Source organism: Stegodyphus dumicola, chromosome X2 (assembly GCF_044657685.1).
Source record: "Stegodyphus dumicola isolate Sdum_Otavi_A_Nest chromosome X2, ASM4465768v1".
In the NCBI taxonomy this organism is placed as follows: Eukaryota; Metazoa; Arthropoda; class Arachnida; order Araneae; family Eresidae; genus Stegodyphus; species Stegodyphus dumicola.
In genome coordinates, this window is record NC_140781.1 from 67,903,154 (window position 1) to 67,926,484 (window position 23,331).

The 23,331-nt window shown below is 32.0% G+C and overlaps 1 protein-coding gene across 3 annotated transcripts in view; it reads left to right on the forward strand.

The window, feature by feature from the left end:
* LOC118191650 (glycerol-3-phosphate acyltransferase 1, mitochondrial-like) overlaps nt 1-20,813 on the forward strand; it is a 112,911-nt gene extending 92,098 nt beyond the window's left edge. For all 3 annotated transcript variants that reach the window (XM_085809242.1, XM_085809243.1, XM_085809244.1), the window contains 12 exons: nt 3,334-3,463; nt 3,581-3,663; nt 8,243-8,356; nt 9,900-10,089; nt 11,165-11,239; nt 11,396-11,689; nt 11,805-11,944; nt 12,039-12,116; nt 12,832-12,924; nt 16,620-16,743; nt 16,938-17,006; nt 17,176-20,813. In XM_085809242.1, the coding sequence (XP_085665368.1) occupies nt 3,334-3,463; nt 3,581-3,663; nt 8,243-8,356; nt 9,900-10,089; nt 11,165-11,239; nt 11,396-11,689; nt 11,805-11,944; nt 12,039-12,116; nt 12,832-12,924; nt 16,620-16,743; nt 16,938-17,006; nt 17,176-17,348 (1,563 nt within the window). In that variant the 3' untranslated portion in view covers nt 17,349-20,813. The remainder of the gene's footprint in view (nt 1-3,333; nt 3,464-3,580; nt 3,664-8,242; nt 8,357-9,899; nt 10,090-11,164; nt 11,240-11,395; nt 11,690-11,804; nt 11,945-12,038; nt 12,117-12,831; nt 12,925-16,619; nt 16,744-16,937; nt 17,007-17,175) is intronic.
* The last annotated feature ends 2,518 nt before the right edge of the window (nt 20,814-23,331 follow it).

A 23,331-nucleotide genomic window follows, 5' to 3' on the forward strand; every position in this document is an offset into this window, starting at 1 on the left:
ATCCAAGGCATCTTTTCTAGAGCAGTAGAAACTCTGATTGCACTGTGCATTTCTGTTCCATAAATTGATTTTAATTTAGACCTGAGGTGCTCTTTGATTGATTGAACTTGTACTCTAAAAGTTTTCTAGTGGTAGTGTTGGGAATCATAGACTGCATCATCTGGAAAGTGGAGAAATTTAAACAGAACTCTTCTTTCATTAGTTTTCCAAAGAACAGTTGTCACATTAGAATGAGAAGCATTGTGTTGTTAAATACGTAGGTTGGGGCAAAAGTCATGGCAACTATTTTTTTTCATTAAGATACCAGTCCGTTGGAAAATGTGACATATACAGACGAAAAGACAAGGTCTTAACTACATGTTTGGACAATGAATAGCACTGAAATATCGTAGCATACGAATATATTATGGTAGTATACAGGGCAATATGGCCTTCACCGTGCAAAAGAATGATAACACAATACACATAAATTTGATATGATAAACCTGGGCCTAAAGACCCTCAATGCAGTCCTCTGCTACTGTCACCACATGCTGCCAACGATGTGGGAGGCGCTGAATACCATCAGCCTCAGCATTTGCCGCATCATGTGTGAATCAGGTCATCTGTTGGCGCACAGCATTGGCAATGTCCTCTCGTGTTGCAAGCCGACTACCACGTATTTGTTCTTAATCTTGGGAATGAGATCAAAGTCACAGGGCGAAAGGTCAGGAGAGTACGGTGGGTGCTCCAATTTTTCCCATCCCCAACGTCGGAATAGCTGCTGTACACATTCTGCTGTATGTGGTCTTGCGTTGTTGTGCAGAATTATTGCACTGTTCACAAGATCCGGACATTTATCCCGAAAGCCACGTCGTACCTTTTGCACCAGGAAGTCCCTGTAGTACTGTGCGGTCACTGTTCTGCCATGAGGAACAGTGACAAAGAATAACACCCCTGGCATCATACGCGACGATCACCATCAATTAGACTGGGGAAGGGTTCTGATGCTAGCTCATTATGCAATATCCTGTGAACGGTGCATTCCTCAATGCCACTTGCCCTCTCTAACTCCAGTAACGTCCATCGTCTGTCTTCATCCATGAGGTGCTCGATGACGGCACGTGCCAAGTCGGTCCGCACACTCACAGATTGTCTCGAACGTTGCTCATCACTGGTTGACACATGTCCATGCTAAAACTTTCCTCCCCACCCTGCTACTGTACGATATAGTAAGGTATTATTCCCAAGGGCTTCTACTAATTCACTGTGACATTCCATCGCATTTCTCCCTCGGAGAACGGCTATTTTGATGTAAGCGCACTGCTCAACACGGGTTACTTCCATCTCGCATGACACTCACCAACTGACTATTTCAGAGCCCTCGCTACTACAGAGCCAGCTATCACAGAGTCATTTGTTGTTCTGCATACACACTATGCCTGCAGAACTTCCACACAACACATATATGTTTTGTGATCCGTTCACATATCTACAAGAAAAAAATAGTTGCATTGACTTTTGCCCCAACCCTCATGTATGATCTGCTGTTTTCTGATACTGAGTTGTTCATAAAGTATACAAAACAGCACATCAGGTCATTTTGTAAAGCAGCACATTTCTTCAGCTGTTATAAGTAAACCAAAAATCAATAACTTAGTCCACACAATTATTGCTATTGCTAAAGTATTCATTAATTTCTAGAAGAGCTTTTTTTATCTGAGGATAGATAGATTACTCTTTTTATTATAACTTTTGTGAAAAGACTGCAGTGCACAAAGAAATATGATAGCAAACCCTGTATTGAACATAAGCTTTATGGCTGCTGCATTGGCCTATAACAGAGTGAATTTGCTCTAACACGCCAATAAAAGAACAAAACTGTAGCTTGTCATTCTCATGAGTTACGAACCAGAAATTATCATGGTCAGATGCATGTCAGACTTATTTCAAATCAACAGGGTGAACATGTATATGTCATACTAACATGAGAAGTTAATGGATAATTAAATTGTTTGGGAAAAAAATGTTTATGCAAACTATTTCTAAGGAAATAATGCAAAAAATGATGTGGTACAAAAAATTAATTTTAAAAGCAAATTGTTCTTGATGATATTTTGCCACAAATCTGTTTACAATTACTTGATGATATTAACCGTAAAATGTTCAAACTATATAAACCAAACATTAGGTTCATTAAATAAATTATGGTTTATCACAATTCAAAATTTTATCTTGGAATAATTTTCCTTTAAAATTTCGAGAGAATATTACATTTCATTTAACATTGATAAAAATGTCTTTGTATGATCTGAAACATTATATGTAGTCCCATTTTCATCCATTTAAGTTTTGTTTTATGAACACACATTATAAATAAAATTGAAATTATAATAAACCATCATATTCAATATCTCCAATGCCAGTATTACATTTTGGACATTTTTCTTGTGAACATAATATCTGTAAATAAATATGGGAAAAAATACAATAAATATGGATGAAATTAAACAAATTGCTTACCTTGCTTAATTTTTTGACATTACTTTTTGTTTTTTTCTTAAAAAATATTTTTATCAATTAGTTGCCAATAAAAAACAATGTTTCTGTCTGCTGTATTTTAATAAGGGACATTTTCCTTGAAGCTCTGTGTGTATTGCTTGTAAGCAATTTACAGACCTTTAGTTTGACTGCGAAATGGGGCATTTTGTATATTATTCTTTTGATTGACTTGAAACTGTGAACTGACCTACATTAATGAACATTTCTCATTACGAACAGTTCTTAAAATTCAGGTACCCTTGAAGTAGGAGACCAGTGCACGTCATCAGCACACATTTCTTTGATAATGGACAAAAGTATTAGTGTCCTGTGAGTGTATGCTGACATATTTAATTGGGTTTAAATTTTTTTTTCATTCATAAAAATTTAATATACTTGTGAGTTTTCATTTTATACTGGCATTGAGGTGTTCTGAATTTTTCCCATTGTTTTTTTGCTCAAATCTCTTTAAATTTCTTTGATTTTGTATACCTGACCATTGCAAAGTTTAGAAGGAAAAAAATTTCATCTAAATTTGTTTCTCCAAACAAGCTCAGCCATAGTGTGAGAGGGATTATTGTTTATTTTAAGTACTTTTCTTAGTTTACCATGTTTAATTGCAAACCATTTTGACATTAATGTAGGATTTTAAAATTTTGCATATTAATTAAAGGATTCTATAGAAATATTTTTGTAAAATGTTTTCTTTTACAAGAGTAAAAATAGAAATTCTCGCTTCCCTATCTTTACTTATTGTAGAAAGGAATTTTTCTTTTAATTTTTATGTATTTATTTTTTTTTTGTATGTATTAGTACATGGAAGAGAGCTTAAAGGAAGGCCATAGCCTGGAATTCTTTATTGAAGGTGGTAGATCTCGCACAGGAAAAGCTGTTTTGCCTAAAGCGGGATTGCTGTCTATTGTAGTTGATACCTTGATGTCAGGTATTCACTTTTCCCTCCTCCTTTTGAGGTTATTTTAATATATTCTTTCTATTTATAATAGTAGCAAATATTTTCTGTAATTTACTGTGTACCATTTTTCTTTGAATTTTGTTTCAGGAGGAATAAGAGATGCATATATAATCCCTATTGCAATGAGCTATGAAAAACTGCTGGATGGAAATTTTGTATCTGAACAGCTGGTATGTGTCATGTTTGCTTTGGCATTGCAGGTGCAAAATTATTAATTTTTGGATCTATATATGAAGTAATGTAATTATCAGAGTGTTAAGTGTGTTTTCAGCTTTGAAAAGGAAACTTTTGTATTACAAACCTAAGTCAATATATTTTCATGATTATTAATTTTCTTTATTTCTAGGTCATACAAAGTGTGTTTATACATTTTTAGAATGATTTTGGGGTCGTTTAATTAATGTTTAAAATTTAAAGAGTATTTTTTTAAATGTTCGATCTCGTACCCTTTTTCGGGACTACTAAGTCTGCATTATGATTTGCATGGTAGAAGGGCATTTCATAAAAATTTCCAGGATTATTGATTTCCATTCCTCGTCCACTGCTTCCCAGAGTCCATCCAGAGAAAGTATAACGATGAGGGCAGTCCGATAAGTACGTAGCCTACAAAAGAAAAATGAAAATTTTGGAAAAGTGGCGATTTATTTCTCAACAGTCTCCTTTCAACTCGATACACTTGACCCAGTGATGCTCCAACTTCTTTAACCCATCTGAAAAATACATTTTCTGGAGGTCTGCAAAGTAGATCTCCGTGGCGACGATAACCTCCTCATTCGACTCAAATTTCTGCCCGGCGAGTGACTTTTTCAAGTTTGGAAACAAAAAGAAGTCACACGGGGCCAACTCTGGAGAATACGGTAGATGGGGCAGCTGTTCATAGCCTAATGCAACCAATTTGGCCGTGGTGACGGCGGAGGTGTGAGATGGTGCATTGTCATGGTGGAAGAGCACTTTTTTCTTTGCCAAATGGGGCCGTTTTTTTCTGCAATTCAAGGTTGAATCGGCCCAATAGTTCGGCATAATAGAGCCCTGTGACCGTTTTGCCCTTCTCCAGGTAGTCGATGTAGATCACACCTTGTGAATCCCAGAAAATGGTGACCATCACCTTTCCAGCTGATGGGACAGTCTTCACCTTCTTCGGAGCACATTCGCCGGGTAAAGTCTACTGTTTCGATGGTTCCTTGGTCTCTGGTGTGTACCAGTGAATCCATGTTTCATCAACGGTCACGAAACGATGCAGAAACTCCTTCGGATTGCGCTTAAACAATGTCAAACACTGCTCTGAAGTGGTCTCACGGATGCACTTGTTGTCCGGAGTGAGCAAACGCGGCATCCATTGAGCCGACAGCTTTCTCATGCCCAATATTTCATGCAAGATATGACCCACGCAGTCTTTTGAGATGCCTACTGTCTCAGCTATCTCGCGCACCTTCAATTGGCGGTCTGCCAATACAAGATCGTGGACTTTTGTCACGTTATCCTCCGTGGTAGCCGTTTTTGGGGCACCTGGGCGTGGCTCATCAAAAAGTGACTTGCGACCATGTTGAAACTCGTTAAACCAATTGTCGCCATTGAAGGAGAAGAGTCACCGTACACAGCAACCAAGCGCTCTTTGATTTCGCTGCGTGATTTCCCTTCCAAAAATGAGAATCTAATCACCTACCGATATTGCTCTTTTTCAATTTTTTCTGAAATCCGCGGACACGCAGTCAAAACAAAACTACAAATCCAGTATGGCTGAAATTTTGACAGTACCCGTCTACAAGGATGTACTACACGATAATAAATTTCTCTTACGATAGTGGCGCCATCGGGTGGTGAGGCTAAGTATTTATCGGACTGTCCTTGTATGTGTGGTTGGTTTGCACTTAGAAAGAGCTGTTTTCAAGCACCGAAATTCACAGTAGTTTATAAGTGAATGTCAGGGTACTCTGGAGGAATACGTTGAATAGGTAATGAGCTTCTAATAGAAAACTGGCTTGTTCCATTTTTAATGGGATATTTTAAAATTCCTATTCATTTGTAACTTTTGTTTTGTAACTTCATAAAAATTTGGATACTTCTTAAACACTTTTTTGTTTTCATCTTTGATTATACTGAGATTTTGCTACATCAGGCTTTGACATGCCCATTATGAAAGTATATGTGTGGACATTGAAAATAATAGGATTTCCTATAACCTCATATTTGCAGATGCATTCTGGTATTCAAAGTATCCAGTTATGTGCTTTCTTGGACTAGGGTAGAAGATAATCCTTCGTTTTCACACATCACATCGTATGCAAGTTTCTGAAATGCACAGTTTTTTTTTAAAATTTACTTGACAATTACATTACAGAGCATTTAAATTGAAACTTTCTAAAACATATACTGTTTAAATTGTTTAAAATATACAGTCTTGTGCAAAATTAAGAAAATTTTCTGAGAAAGTAATGAAATTTGGTAGGAATGTACATTTATTTTAATGGTACAAGAGATGCACCATTCAAAAGTTATTTTATGTATGCATGCTTATCAGTAAAACTCTTGATGCAGAGATGTTCAAAATCCATGTTGTGACATCGAAATGAAAGTGAGTCTTAATTGATGGCATTCTGGGTAGGAGGCAGTTGAGGAGATCTTCAACTATGGAATGGTTTTCAAATGGGGGTGGCAAGATTACTTATCCTCCCAAGAGCATCCCAGACATGCTGTATATGGTTAAGGTCAGGAGATCTGGCTGGCCAATCCATGCAGCCAATATCCTCACTTTCGACAATTGTCAACCAGCTGAACCTACAATAACAGTAACCCAAGTCTAAGGGCACACCCCTGAAAAGTCAAACATAGGTCTTTAAGATTTCCTCTGTATATTTCATAGCAGTCAAGGAGCCTTTCTGAAATGCATGCACGGGTGTGTTGCCATCCAACATAATACCTGCCCAAGCCGTTACATCTCCACCATCATAATAATTATTTTCTCTGATGAGAGAGATATGGTAATGTGTTCCAGGCTATTTCCAGGTACAGGGATGCTGAGAATCGGTGTTTCAGACTGAACATCTGTAAAAAGTACAGTGCTCAAATGAAGTTTTGTCAAAGGCACATGGTGTCTGAACCATGCTAAATGCACTTTTTTCTGTGCTACACTGAGTGGGGGAACAAACAGCAGGTCTTCTAGCATGTAGCCCCATCTCATGAAGCCTTTTGGCAACTGTAGACCATGAAATTTGGTCTCCAGTGTACCTACAGTCTGTTTCATTCCATCATGCATACATTCATGGCTACTCATTTTACTTGATTCTTTACAAAATTTACCCAGCTTTTGTGAAAAATGGCAAATATCATGAAGTACACAAATTGCCGAAAACCTCTTATATGCTTATATCCCCTCCGCAGACACTCATGTGTATGCTTACCTATTCGACTCTTGATATTTGTGTAATGCTTTGGAAACATAATTAATACCTATGGTTCAATAATTTAAAAAAAAATGGTGTAAATTGCAAATTCTCTCAATTTTGTGCACAAGCGTATTATTTAAATTTTTCTTTCTAGGACATATAATAATACACTACTTACTCAAAATTAAAAAAGAATTTGACAAAAAAATATACTCATAAACTTGAATTTTCAAACAATGTCGGTCATAATTGTTGCTTCCCAGCAACTGAATGCAATATTAAACTTCTGCATGTAGATTAGTGCATCAAATATGTAAATTAGGTGATTGACAAGATGTTGCACATTAGATATAGTTTAAATTTGGGTGTATATTTGTTAAAATTGATGTGTTTTCATAGTGATCAGTATTCATTAGGTATGAGTCAAAGGCATCTGTTAGGTGAAGAGTAAAAATTGCGGTTAACTTGTAGATAAGATTAAAAATTGGGGTTAACTGGTAGATTTGATTTGGAAACTAAACATATTATGGTGGGCCAGAGCTATATAATCCACAGTGTGTCATATAAAGAACTCAGAACCACTTCCCAAGCTGTGAATTACTTAGTAAACAACCTTTTCAAGGGCAGCCTTGAGCAACGAATGCATTCAAAGATTTTTCCTGTCACTGTCAGCTTGAAAAATGATCATTCAATGACTACTAGAGTTGGTTTAAATCTTCAGGCTGGCACATAAACAATAATGAGTTGTTCTACTGCTGCACTAAAGATTTACAGCATATATGGCTTCATGGGGAGGGGGAGAAGAGAGGTTTGCGTCTCACTCACTTATCTTCCAAAGAAGCATGCTGAACATAGTGTCATTGTCATTTTTGAATGAAACCAAGAGGAATAGGGTCGTGTACTGTTTACTCTGGAATTCTGACATAGCCACCTGAACTGTGATTCTAGATGTGTTTTATTTGGAGAAAGTGAGAACACACAATTTACTTCTTTTGTAATAATTGGCAACTCTCCCAAATTCTCGTCACATCTTTGGGTCCAAAACGTTGAGTGCAATCTTTAGAAATTTATACCTGCATACTCCTTTAGGCCTATGTAGATAGCCTGCAATTTTTCTTGTTGACCATTAAAGGGTAGTGTGTATTAAAGGGTTAAAAAGTTGTTGGTATAAAACTAGTTTAGGATTTCCAAAGCGCAGATTATCGGTTTTTATTCTTTCAGTGGAATGGAGGTCTTCCATTTTTAATTTCCACCATAATAATAAATGTTTTAATTGTTTTGCATATTATTTCATCACTTCAAATTATATTTGGCTTTTGTATACATCTGTATGATGTATGTAATGAATACTTAAACATTTTAACAGGGCAAACCAAAGCAAATGGAAAGCTTCACATCTGCGATACAAGCCATATGGAGAACTTTGCATTCTAATTTTGGGACTGTACGAGTTGACTTTTGCCAGCCATTTTCTCTGAAGGTATATATTTCTAATTATTATCAAATTTTAGTTAAGCATTATTTTTTCTGTAAGTTCTCTGAACATTTTTAATTTTTTATTGCATGCATTTTTGTAATTTTACAATAAGTTAATGCCTTCCAGATGGGGAAAGCCTTTTATGTTAATAGAATATGAAATGCATTGTGAACTATCATTCTGATATGAAATAAATCCATGACTGCAGTAGTACTTTTAATGATAAATATCATGCATGAAGAATATTCATATTAAGAAATGGTGTCTGGATTTATGCAGTTTTTCTATAGGAAAATTATTTTGTCTATATCATCACCTCGCTATTTTTTTTTATTGCAAATCTCTCAAAATAGTCATTGAAACCAATAACAATCAAGAGCCATAATAACATAACTGAGCAGAGATATTGAAATATCAAGAACAAAGTGTTTGCTGTTGTTTTCAATGATAGCATCAAGTTTTAAGCATTTCCTGGTGTGCAATTTATAATCTGAGAAAACTTATCTACGACAATTTCAGCTGCCCTTCTGTAAATTAGTTTCTTTGCTGCGTGCAGCATACTACATGGAGCTGCCTAGTATAATTAATGTAGATCTTTTAATAGTGGGAAGATGATAAAATATCTATCCTGTAAATCATTAACTTTATTTTCATATTACGTAAGTTTATGCTTAGCCATTTGTCTTATAAAAGTATGAGGAAACATTCTAAGCTGTTGCCTAGATCAGAATAGCATTTCATTGTTTTGGATGGTTTCCAGTAATTTTATGATTTGGTAACTGATGATAATATTTTTCTTGTGTTTGGATATCTTTTTGAAGATAATCATTTAGTTTCAGTTTGATCAAATTTGATCACATTCTGTCATACCTGGAAAATATTTAATATATGTAATGAGTTTGATTTTGTGCATAATGACTAAATAAATAGCATTGAAGTTTACTTGCATAGTTTTATTTTCTATTCGAGGGCAGAAAAATTATGAGTTTCATTGTTGCATTTTACTTTAAATGAAGCAGTCAGCTGGTTATTAATAGCAGAACATACTTTAGTGAGATAAAAAGAGTCCGATTTTAAGTCGATTTTTTAAAGTAAGGCACATTTTAATAATTTGAAAAATAAGGTATATTCTATTATTACTGATTATTAGACATTTATTTTTGTTGCCGTCAAACAACACTCTTTGAAATGTCTTAACGTAATCAGGGGAAAAAAATATATTCTGACTTTTGATTACAGAACTATGCAGTAAAAACTCTCATGCTTTCATATTTCAGTAAATGTAAATATTGGTTCCTCAACTTAGAGAATAAATATGTAAAAAGCACCTTAAAAATGTACATATTTGAGTAATTTTTATAAAGCTTGTTCTGTAGCACTTTATTTATTTATCTTGGCCATTCTGAACCTAGAATAGCTGTGTACATATCCCTCTGTTTCTACAGCCTGATTTGTCTCTGTGTGTTTGTTATTTTACTTATTTTTAAAGTTTTCTTAATGAATTAGCTTATTTGTTCATGTTCTGAAGCGTTTTTCTTTACTCTAGGAGTTTCTTTATGCTGCGGAATATTCTTACAATTCACCTGCTAGAACTCTTCAGCCTTGTGTAATCAAGCAAAACCAGTGTTTCTTTAATCATGACATGAAGGCTCGACGTAGATCGGAGTATGGCACAGAGATCGTTTCGGAGGATCATAGACAGCTTATTAAGGACCTTGCAGACTACATTGTTTACAGTAATTTCTAAAAATATATCTATATAAAATATAGAGTAATTTTAGGTGAATGTGATCTATATATTTGTGTGTCATAATCGAAGTATGAACTTTAATGATTTTCTTCATGTGAAGTAAGCACAAATCCATAGCTACCAACTGTCGTGGTTTTTTTCGTCACATCTCGCAGTCTCCTACATTGAATCTCTTGGTTTTAGCATTCATTACGGAAAACATTTCACAGGAAAGAATGAAATCTACAGAATTAATAAAATTTTAATTATGCAAATTCCATTCTTCTGCTGCAGTAATTTTCACCATAATTTTTCTAATTAAATTTTATACGATTTGAATGGCCTTATCTGCTATAGACATTTCTAGAACGTTTTATAAATATTCAGCTAATGTCAGTTATTATATTTTGCGTAATTTTGTTTTACATCAATATATGGTACATTGCAGAGTTTATTCATCAAATAATATGTGTATTAATAATTCATTTGATTTTCATTGTGTTTAAAAGTATTTTGATTAATAAAAGCTTTCCTTCCTACTCAGTATAAAAAGTGTAAGAAAATTACAAAATGATAACTTTAGAATATCTAATTAAGTGTTAAGTTTTACATCTGAGTCATACTATAAATAGTTCATTAACCTAAAGTCATGCATTATAAAGTGATTTTAAGTCAATGTGGATTCTTTCAAAATGACATTGCTGCTCAGTGTGAAAACTTCCAAGAATCTGTTTTTTTTTTTTTTTTTTTAAATATTTTAAAGTTGGCAACTGTGCAGACCAATTTACATTTGGAAATATTTCTATGTAAGAATCTTCTTCAAAGATAAATAATCCATTAAATTCAAAATTTTGTCATGATGATGAGATTTATTCGTATTAAAAACTATGCATTTTTTTAATATATAATTATTTAAAAAATTATACCTTTGCCTTATGAACTCAGTTATTTTCTTGAATGTTTAGCCATTTCTTGTGTAGCATTCATTTGCTTTTTTAATTATTATATTAATGAAGTCCATTTAATTTATTCTCTTATTTAAGTTATTTATAAGTAAATGCGTGCTCTTGTTCTCTTTTCAGATGCTTTCAATGCATATTCGTTGATGTCCACAAACATTTTGGCTTTTTTGTTTTTAACTAAGCACAGAAAGGCAAGTTGAGTTTACCTTTGTTTTCCTTTTTATTTTCCATTTTGTAAAAATGTAATTTTTTTCTTTCTTTTTCCTTAATAATCAGTGTGATTTCATTTTAAGCATGGTTGAAATGTCAAGTCTGTAATAATTTTTTGTTTAAATTTATTTTTATAGGGAGCTACATTTAGTCAGCTTGTCAGTAGTTTGAACTGGTTAAGAGAAGAAATTACAAAAAGAAATAAAACAATACATTTCTATGGTGATTCTGCAGATTTAATTACTAGAGCAACATCCTTGCTGGGAAAAAATCTGATTAATGTAGACGCTGTGCAGATGGAATGGTCTTCAGGATTGTGTAATAACAATATGAAATTAGTTTATTATAAATCATCTGTAAGTTTGCCACATGTGTTGGAACTTCAGTACTATTCAAATGCAGTTTTACCAGTGTTTCTTCTTGAAAGTATTGTAGGTGAGATTTTACTTTTCATAGATTTTTCTGTAAAGGAAGTTTTGATTCATGATTTCAATTTATTTAGTACTGAAATGTAAAAAAAGCAAAAGTGTTAGTAGCATTGTTTTTGTAGTTCGTGCTGCATTTTCATCGAGTTCTAAAGAATCTGAGAAGGATGAAGAAGTTGAACCAGTATATATTCAAAGGAGTTGTATCTTAAAGCAGTCTTTTGAACTGTGTAGCATTCTTCAGTATGAATTTATTTTTACTCCTGTAAGTGAAGATGTTTAAATTTTTGAGAGTTTAACTATCATATTATATTTCATGTTCTTGTTAAAGAACTTCACTGTTTATGTTTGTTTTTCAGCCTGGTACAAGTATCTGTACAGTTTTGAATGCTACTATTGATGAACTCATTGATAATTCTCTTCTCTTAATTAAAGATGTAAGTCTGCAGCTCATTGTATTCTTTATGATAAATAAAAATTGCTTGTAAAATATTTTATCATATACAGTAATTATGAAAAGTAGCGTAACTAAAAAATTCCATACTAGTCATAAGTAAAAAATTAAATAAATATTAATAAATATTCTTGTATTATATTAATAAGTACGTGTGTGTTATAAATATCTGAAGAAGAAATCTCTCTGATTTGATAGATGTTGTCCTGCAGTATTCATGCGGAACATGTATTTAGTATTTTAAATTTTGTGGATTTACAGTATTTCTGTAAAGCACATAAGCTAATCTATATATGTGGGAAATGGTCACGTAGCTATTTGCAAAAAGTGTGACAAAACATGAAGGTTTAAGGTGTAATGCATGCAATTGTCATTCTTTATTTTTCAGCTGTTAGTAATATGCATGTGCAGATCAACAGTGCTATAAAGATTTCTGACCACTGGAATTCTCCATAGATATTTTTGTTTAAATCAACTATGCTGAGAATTATCTGAAAATAACAGTAGAGAAACTAATAAGCCTGGAGAAAGTATGTTTAGCTAAAAATAAGAAAACATATTGACAGCTTTATGGATTGAGCAAAATTTAATATGAAATGCAGGAGGGAAGAAATAACTCAAATTTGTACTATACATCTAAAATCTACAGTTTTTTCTCAGAATTTTTCTTTCATGCTGATTGCATTTCTTCTTTCCAGAAACCAGATATGATTCCAGATGAACTTCCAGATTTGATGCTTGATGATTTCTTTGCATATGGCGATCAGTCAGAATTACAACAGTTAATAATGGTAAGTTTCTTAGAATATAAGTGCATTCTAGAAAATACTTTATAGAACAGTAATTTTCAACCTGTTTTTGTCCCATGAATCCTTTCATTACTGCTAGACCTTTACCCCCTCCTTCCCAAGGGTACAGAGGAAAACATTGCAGATGAAAATGTCATGGCAAAAACATAGTGAAAGAAATAAAAGCAAGGACAAAACATTGCAGTTCTAAAACATTATGGTACTAAACATCACTGTCGAAAATAAAGAGGCTAAGAAACATTGCATTATAAGTATCTTGGAAAAGAATAAAAGTTCAATGAATCATCATGTGACAACATCACAGACAGGTTTTTTCAGGCTTTAAAAGTTGTCAATATATTTGCACAGTAATTTGGAAGCACAAAAAGGGATGAGAATTTGTGCTTCCTGCAGTTATTTCTACATGCAAAAATCATTAGCTTCAGTTTGGAATATTTGACATGATGTGAGGTTTATTCTGCAGAGGTCGCATATATACTTTGAAGCATATATTGACAGTAAAGACCTGTTTCATCTGCATTATAAATTTATTCTGAAGATAACTTGTTGGTGTTAATGAGTTTGATGAATTCATATACAAATTCTTCAGCTGTTTTGGTATTACTGAAGCTTTTTCGCTTGAAATTTTTATCTGCTGTATACCATGGTGATTTTTTAATTAAGCAATCTGTTAATCTGTGCATTTAATTTTTAAGCCCATTTCCTCACATGAAGTATTTAGGGTAGTGCTGGACCCATAAAAGGCATGATGTTGCTGTGACTCTTGACTGACCCCAATTGTATCATCACTTTATCAACTTTTAGAATAACTGATCAGAATGGTAACTCAGATTCCTCAAAAAGTTCGTTTACTGTGTTTCCAATGCCATATTCCTTGTATCATTTTGAGATGAGTGTGCTTTTATTAATTTTTTGCAACAATTCCACTTTTCGCTTCAGTGACATTAAGATATGCTTTTGTTTTCAGATCTGCTGCAGCAGCAGAATTGGAAACTCTTTTCAATGTAATCAATACTTTAAGCTTTAATTTTGATAAAATAGTTGTAGTAATAATAGTCTAAAAATAATAATCTGGGTCAAATTAGAAAGTTAAGGAACAGTACAATTTGCTATAATAACCTGCTAAAGTATTATATTCTGCATTCCTAAACTAAACTTTAATGGGGGGGGATTTAAAAGAGACAAAGAAATTTGCTAGTAGTTTGGAGGTCTGGCTAGTGGATGTTGGACTTGATACTGTACATATATATGCAGTGTTTAATAAATTAAGTTGCATTTAATCATTAACAATATAATAGGAATGTCATGATTCTAAATACAAAGGCAAAATGAAACAAATTTTTGCTCATTTAATAGTAAAATTCTGGCCAAAATAATAATAAACTAGTAGATCTTTTTGATGATTTTATTTGTATACCAACAAACAGCGAATGTATGAAGCGAATGTATGAATTATGGTGGAGTTTTGATAAAGCAAACAGTGTAATTCATAAAATAATTCATTTTGTCCAGGTGGAGTATTTAAATAAAATCGTTCAAATATGTATTCTGATGTGATCCAAGTTCGAAATTGGATGCTCAAGCAGATGCTACATCTGTTGCAATTCTGAGTCATTATTCAGATGTTTGAATTTCCATTTATCTCCTGCTTGATGAAGCTTTATTCAGTTGTAAATCTTGGTTTATTTATTGTTGCTACAGATGTATTTAAAGACTTTGCAGTTGGTTTCTACATTGACTGATTTTCTCTTGTTATGAACAATTAAACTTGGAAACATTATGAACTATTTTTGTATTCATTTGGACTTCTTTCCAGGTAGAAGTAATGACTGATGGATTTTCCCTTTCTGATTAAATAATATTGCATATTCTGGACATAAATAGAAATCATAATACCATGCATATCGCAAAGTTTCTAAATTATGAAAGAGAAATATTTCACATTGGAAAATGCAGAAACCTATCCTGTAATCCATAGCTTGTTTCTATGAAGTATTTTGAAAAGAATAAATTTAAAATTAGCTGACAGTATCTCTCATTTCAAATAATCCTTCTAAAATTATGTATATTTGATTAAATCTGTAAAGTCATAATTTTTATGCTGAGTCTAGATTGTTTTGTGTTTATCAATGTCTTAGTATATCAAGCATAGAAGTTCTTTCTTGTGATGCATATTTTGAGTTCATGTCCAGTAAAACTGCTTTTGTCCTGGATCTAGTATTTTTTTGCAAATCTTTAGTGTTCTGGTATGCTTATGAACAAATCTTGTACACACTCTGTTTTTAATAATAATGTTATTAGCGGCATCAGCAAAAATGAAAGTTCAGCTTGTGATTTTAAGATTTTTCTCTTAATCCCTCCTATGTTGTTTTGACATTGGCATGATTATTTTGTTCCTGTGCTCACTATTTGCTAATCTTCTGAATTACATTCTCATACAAACAAAAAATCATTAGCCTATGAAAATTAGTTCTGTGTTATTGAAATACTTCTCTCATGGTATAAGTACAATAATTAAAACAAATGCAAAAAGTAAATGTTTTAATATCACCAGCACTTATATTGAAATATACTGTAGCTATATCTTATTGTGTTAGTTTTTCAGGGGGGTATTTGGGATTGTCAGATTGTATGATATAATGTGAAAAGTCAGTTGCTTAAAATTTTCAAGTTTCTGCAGTGGGATTTCTAAAATCAAAAGAATAAAAATGTTGTGGTTTTGACAGCAATTCTTTTAGACTTTTTCCCCGTATAATGCTATCGAAGAGAATAGTTAACAATAGCTTAATAGAGAATGGCGTTTGAGGATTGTTGAAGCAGTGATAAAATGTCAAGAATTCATGTTTTTGGAATACAAATTTGGGAGAGGATGGCTGCTGCATTTTCAGCAGTTTTCAGTAAAGAAATCAATTATAGCCTTCATTGATGAGTGGACTTCTGACAAAAGAAAAATTGAAATATTCTATGACTGCAAACTTCACTCTATTTAAATAGTTAATTTAGTAAGACCCTGCTAAATAAGTACTTCTAGTGGTTCTTGTAAGTAGGAGCATATGTTTTTGGCTCTTAAAAAAAGTCTTGACATCATTTGTGTGCATTCCTGGGTCACAAATAAGGCACCCTTATTTCTCTCAACCACTTTCTACCATAAAAAAAGGAATCTCATAAAATCATTTCATTCATATCATCTATTATATCATATAAAGGGCCACATTTAAAAATGTGGAGAATTTTTTTTTTTTTTTTCCTGTTATTGTGACCTTGATGCAGGATAGGTATAACCGATGCACACGAATAGCTTTTCAAATAACCAAAAATTTAATGATTTAATCCATTTTTTAAGCACTAAACAAGACTAAAATTGCACAATAAATTAACACCTAATTTAAGCGCTACGGTTAAATTGAGACTTCCTATGGAAATAAGCTATTCATTTATAACTACAGTGAGGTGAGTTGCGACTTCTCATATTTGTTAGTTTAGTTTTTTTATATTGAGTTCATTTATGGCTCTTAAATAACACATTAAACAGAGTGAACAAAGCAAATAAAAGTATATTAATTTCCTTGCATAAGTTGTTAAGACCAAACATTTTTGAAGGGTGGTTCTGTTCCTTTCCCTTATGTGAGTTCCTTTCCCTTATCTTTGCATACTTATGTGAGTCATTTCTATTATAGGTAAACATGGCTGAAGATAATCGGAACATGTTGCAATTTTTGCAGTGCATTTTAGCTCCTTTTGTGGAAGCATATTTCTTAGTTGCATGCACCTTGCCTAAACTTTCTAATGTAGAAATGGAAGGTAATATTTTGTTATTTCTTATCCTATATTGTATGCTTTTAAATGGAAATGTTTACAATTTACTGAATAAAAGCATATTTTAAAAATAATAAAGTAAAATGCAATTTAAAATTGCTTCCTGTATTTAAAAATTTAATATCCCAGTCTCTTATTTTTCTGATTTTATAATATTCATTATGAATTTTACTTTGCAGAATCATTATTTTTACAAGAAGTAAAGAGCTTAGGACTAAAGAAGATTCAAATGGGACAAATATTCTATGGTAAGATTGTGCTTGTTTGATGTGGTCATGATTTTTAAAGGTTCTTCCATTTGTTATACTTTAAAATTTAATTTTAGTTTTGGTTACTTCATAATATTGTTATTGTATGTTGCAAAACCTTTTAGTGCTGTATGCAGCTATTTAATCAAATGCATGTTTTTTATTGCAGAAGAGTGCTTAGGTTTGGACACTCTGAAAAATGCTCTAAAACTCTTTGAAAGTTGGAAGATAATTTGTTGTAGAACACAAAACTCTCAAAAACTATATAGTTTGCAGCCTTATTATAATAATGCATTTAGGTTGAAAGATGTAATAAATAGGATAGAGAAATATAAAGATTAGAATAATTTTCTTATAAAATAATTGTTTCCATTGACACTTACGAAAGGAAGAATGTCTGTGTGTGTTTGTGAAATATATTAAACATATCTGTAATTTTATTGGAAATGATTCTACTCTTAAGCTCTCTGTTGGTTTAAATTTTTTATTGCTTTGAGAATTTTAGTACCATTGTAAAAGGTATATCATAAACAAGTGTGTGAACTGTGTTATTTTAAAAGAAACTTTTATAATTTGAGTTTGTTTTCAGCCTTTTATGTTTTATGTTTGTCATGATTAATGTGTACCCATGTAAAAACAATTTTCTTGTATCAAGAAAATATTTGAAAACTGTATTTCTCAGCATGTAAATGATATATTATTTATTTTTAATTATCTGACCTTGTTCAGAAGGGGCTTTTATAATTTTATTACAAAGAAGTCAAGTATTGCTGCACATATGGCATGCATAATATTATGTGACATTAAGTGTGCATTGTAAATCCCATTATGTCTTGCCCTAAAATTGGTGGTCTTTGATGGTAGTTATTGCATCCTTGTCTTTAAATATGAATGAATGTATGGCAGCTGTCGATATCAATAATTTTTCAGTGAAAAAACAATTGTAATTTTAAGAAAAGGAATAGTAAAGCAAAACTAAATCCTTTATATGTAATTAGGTTAAAATATGGTTATTATTTTGGGAACAATCTTTACCATGTTTTAATAATATCCAGTGTGTAACTTGGTATTTAACTATTTCATAAACAATACTGTTTTCAAAGTTGTAATATTTAAATTTTTTAAATTCAAATTTTGATATTTTTAATCTTTATAACTTTGATATTTATATATATAGAGAGAGAAATATATAGAGAGATAGATATGTATGTATGTATATAGAATGAATACTTTTGTACTTTTCGAAGACAGTTTTGTACACAACCCCCCAAAAGTTCATCCAATGTGATAAACTTTGTTGCTTTAAAGGAATGTGATCATCAGTTATTCTGAACTTGTAATTTATTCTCAGTAAATGAAGCCATTTTTTGAAAAGGCGCAATTTAAGTGTAACTTTGGTGCTATGATATCCTCGGTATCTGTTATTAGTATGGCCATTTACTTTTTTCTTTGAAAATGTGGCCAGTTAATTTATTAAAAGCTCTACAAACTGTAATCAATATTTTATGTCATAGAAAAATTTAATTTTGACTACTGCCATAAATTAGCATTTATTAATATAAGTGTGATATAATCACTTTCCCTTGTCACTTTAATTGTGCTTCTTGTTTTTTTATATTTTTCATGGGAAGTGACATTTTTTGAAATTATACATCAGCTATTTTTAGTTGTTTTTTTATGAAAATATGCTTGTTTTCCATTTCCTCTTGAAACATGTTAGTGTCAACAATTGTGAATTAATGTAACTTCTGTGCTAAATGTATGAGAGATTTTAAGCAACTGTCAGCAGATGAACTGTTCATGAATATCTGTTCGACTTAAGTGTTGCAGTAATACTCATTAAGTGCAGTATTGCACCGCAATATTTAAAAGTATGAAATGCAATGAATTCTTTGTAAGAAGGATGTTTAAGCAGGTAGAGTATGTCTGCCAACTTTTAGTCATCTTGCATAATCGTTTTTTTCCCTTATATGTTTTATGCTTTTGTAGATTATGTACTCTTATTTTATATCAGGATTTTTTTCCAGATTGTAAAAAAATGTTCCTTCATAATTTCATTTTTATGCGTTATAAATGTTTATTGGTTTATCATTGTGCATGAGATTTGAAATCTTTTAGTGAGTATTTTTAGCAATGTAGCAGCTCCTCAGAAAACATTGTTTATTTTTCTTACTCAAAATGTTTTTTTCTTAGTGTATTTGTCATTTTAAGTATTAAATCAAGAACTCCAATAATTGTCTGCACACAGATCATTGAAAAGTACTAAGTAGTTAAACTTGCGAATGCATCAGTTTAATTCTAAACAGATGTATACTTATGTAATTATTAAATGTTTTCTGCATTTCCTTGATAAGAATGTATATATTCTGTAAATGTGTATTTGAAAATATGTTATTATGGAAAGAAAACCTTTACATCCCGCTCTTCAATGCATGTGTAAAAATTTAAATGATAATTTTTCCCATGTTGGCAGCTATGGGGATATATATTATCAAAATGTGAACTGTTGAATGTATTATTCATCACATGAATATATATTAAAAGTATTGTATGAGAAAATATATTTTATTGCAAGTGTGTTTGTAGCATTTACTGCTGGGTTGCAGTCATTGTTCAGCAACTAGTATTTTATGTATGTGTGTGTTTTTTTTTTTTTTCAGTTTTTCTTTATTCTAGTTATGTAAAGATGAGTTGTCATTCTTTCTCTTTCCATATTTAGAGTTAATTTTGTTCTTCGTAGATTGTTAAAACGTGATTAATTTCAGATTTTGGGAAAATTTGATGTATTCAAAACTTTCTTTGCTACATTTTTAAGAGAATTTAGTGTAGATTTTTTAATTGTTTATTCTGCATTCAAATCAGGAACATAGCTAAGAACTGTATTTTAATTTAATAGTGGGGGCATATCATAACTTTTCTAATGACGAGAGCGAAATCCCAAACTAGATCATTTGGTAGTGTATAAAATGCCAGTCATTCAAGTATCAGATGTCTGATCATTGTGCTAGTACACCAGATGAAAGTTTTTGTTGAACTTTTTTTTTTATTAATACCTTTCCATGGACTTTGGCTAGCTAGATGAAGCAAAATTTTACTAAATTTATGATGAAATAGTGAACCAGAAAGTAAAAAATAAAAGGATATAAATTTTTGATGACCCATATGTACTGAATAACATTTTTTAAGCTGAGAATGGTTAATTATAATTAAGCATAGCAGTCAAAACTATTTACCTAGAGGAAGGACTTTCAAATGGAGCATGCTTGATATTTCAATCACACTTACAAGCCAACTGATTCAGCTATTGGGAATTGAATCTGACACAAACTACCAGACTTTTTTATTCCCTTTCCTCCCACCCCCCTTGCTCACTACTGGGTACCTTTAAGTTAGCTGTAAAGAAGCTTAACTTAAAGCTGTGTATTTAAAGCATAGAACTCGGATTGTTAATTATAAGTAAAAAATTATGTAAGTAGCTTTTATCTGAAACACTGGTGGATTTGTATGTAGCAGTTAGTAATATTAATGAATTGATGTTTTTAAAATTTCCATTTCTTTCAAAATTCAGAAATATCTGTAGTTAAAAATATTTTATTTATAGTTTTACTCAAAGATAAGCGCTTATGGCTCATGAAAGACTTTTTAAATCAATATTTAATTTCCTTTGATTATATATCCAAATATGTGTGTGTTTAAATGCAATTTTCATCAATAAAAATGTGCAAGTGGTAAATTTAACACATTCATATTTTTTGTAAATATTTATACCTGCTTTATAAATAAAACATACTCAGAGTTTTAAATTCATGGATGTACTGTCTTTTTACCTCAAAGTCTAAGGTTGTTGTCCAAGTATGATTTGAATATGCTGTGTGGTACAGATATTCACTTACTTTATTAATAAAATGCACTTTAAAAAAGTTGAGCAAGCTATTTTTGGGAATTATGTTCCTTATTCTTGCAAGAGCATTGAATAATCTAGTAAAAATGGGGAACATTTTTTCTCTTTGTAGCTATAAGAAGATTAATATACTTTAAAAGATTTTTCAAATCTCTACAAATTGCAGAGGTAAATTTTTTCAGGTGTATCAAATACACCATGCAATACTTTTATGTAAGTTGAAGCTTAATCAACCACATTTGTTTGATGACTCATCAGTCTTAAACTTTTTCTTAAATTTATGAAAAACCTATGTCAGAACAGTTTGTTAGGGAGATATCTGTGTATACGAGAGATGCTTTCTCAAAGGAAACTGGTTCGTGTTTTCATTTCACATAGAGACTAAAGGCCAAAATGTTCCATCTTAATAAAAATATATTGTTTAGTTTTTAATTTAGAGGTATAAGCATTTTTCTGATAGTGCTATTGTACAAAAAAACATTGAAATGCTTTAGTGGTCGAGTTTTATCCCTCCTCCTCCATGCAGTGTGGAATAGAATAATAATGGTGATCACTTAGCTAGATAATGACAAGTTTACCTTTGCATATCAGGTAGCATGCTGAGTTGATTTAAAATTAGTTAAAGTTCCTTTACAGTTAGCTTCTTAATCTTTGGTCTAGTTTTAACACTGAAGAGTATTAAAAAGGAACTTGTTTTGTAATCCTCAAACATCTTGGAATGATACAACCCCATTTTGCCATCAGGCTGCTTTAAATACAATCCGCCCCCCTCAAAGCTTGGTGTCTTTTTTCCCCCTTTTATCAAAATGGATAAAATCTCAAGAAAAGGTGTACCTTATGGTTTAGGAAGTTTCAAGACAGTGGATGCATGTGTTAAAATTCTTGGACATGTAAATGTGTGTAAATCCTGAGCAACCACTGGTTCTAGAGTATTCTCAGCAGAGCTCATGGAAGTCTGCAACACATGCCTAGCCATGAGTTAATGGTAATTCACACAAATATATAGAGAGGTCAGGTCATAACATTTACATTCAAGTTCCGTACTAATTAAAGTACATTACTAATATATAGAGAGCAAGAAATAAAACTTTATAAGTAGAATACTTCTGGCCTGGTTGAAAGAAATTCTTTTCTTTAGCAAAATATAGCTTCACGAAATCATTTCATTCATTTTGAATAAAGTTGTAAATCAGAGAATCTGAATGAGGATATGTTTTTTTCTTCTGAGAAGGGTCAAGATTGCATTTGCGAAAAAGAAAGAAATGCTATTTATTAAAAATTTATGCTATGTTTACTAAAGCTAATTAATAAAATAAAGTAACTTTTGTTATAGAACTTCTGGCAATATGTCACGAATATCGATGATGGCGTAGTGTTTATTCAATACATTAGCTCCTTTTATGTTACTTCTTTTATCAGTCTTATTGAGTTTTAAACAAGTATATTGCCATAGCTTAATTTAAAAAAAAATATATTGGTAATTTAGACTCGTGTAAAGCGAGAAATAATATTCCCGCATTTCACTCTCAGGTATGGTGATTATTGTGCATAACAAATTCATGTTAACGAGGTTTCCCTGTAATCAGATACCTAATATGCTAAATGTATAATTTGAACAATAATCAGATTTTAGTTTTGCATTATCAGAAAATCATGCAAAAGATACTTCAGGAGATATTACCAGATTGAAAAAAACAACACAGTAATAATAGATACTAAATGTCTGAAAAATATTTGGAAGTATTTTATTGCCATGATACAGATATATGAGAGAGGAAATACAGTTTCTAGTATGGTGTAAAATCCTCTCGAATGTTCATGCATGTTTTGCATTGTGTGCCTCTACTTTGAGAGGGGTTGTTGATTCAATTGTACAATAGTGCATTCCTCTGTTAGTGTCATTTTCAGTAGTTGGCGGTTCATGTAGACAGCACCTCCAAGCCTAGGTGACATAGGCAGTGACTAAATGTCAATTTTGGAAGAGGGCCAATTAGGTTACTCTGATAAGCAAATAAATAAATGTGTATTTTTCTTTGAATTGTTATCACCTTTTGTTTACCTAAAACGCCAGCTATACTGATTAGTTACACTAGATCAGTGTGTACATGGAGAAAGAGGCAGGCCTAAATACTACTTATTTTTTAAGTGCTCCCTTACAGCTGACATCTTCTAAAACTTCCGAACTCAGAAAATGAAGTAAATCCTTTTTAGAAGTTATGCTATCAACAACAAACATCTCAGAAAGGAAACTATAAACATAATAAACTTCCTTTCCAAAAGAAGCACGGAGCTATACAGCACAGCATATAAGGCAGTAACGTCTGGTGGGGTCCTGTGAAGAGTTGTTGTCTGGATAATTATTGTAGCTGGGCAATATGCAAAATGACTATGGTTAAACAATGGGTGTCCACCACACTTCATCAC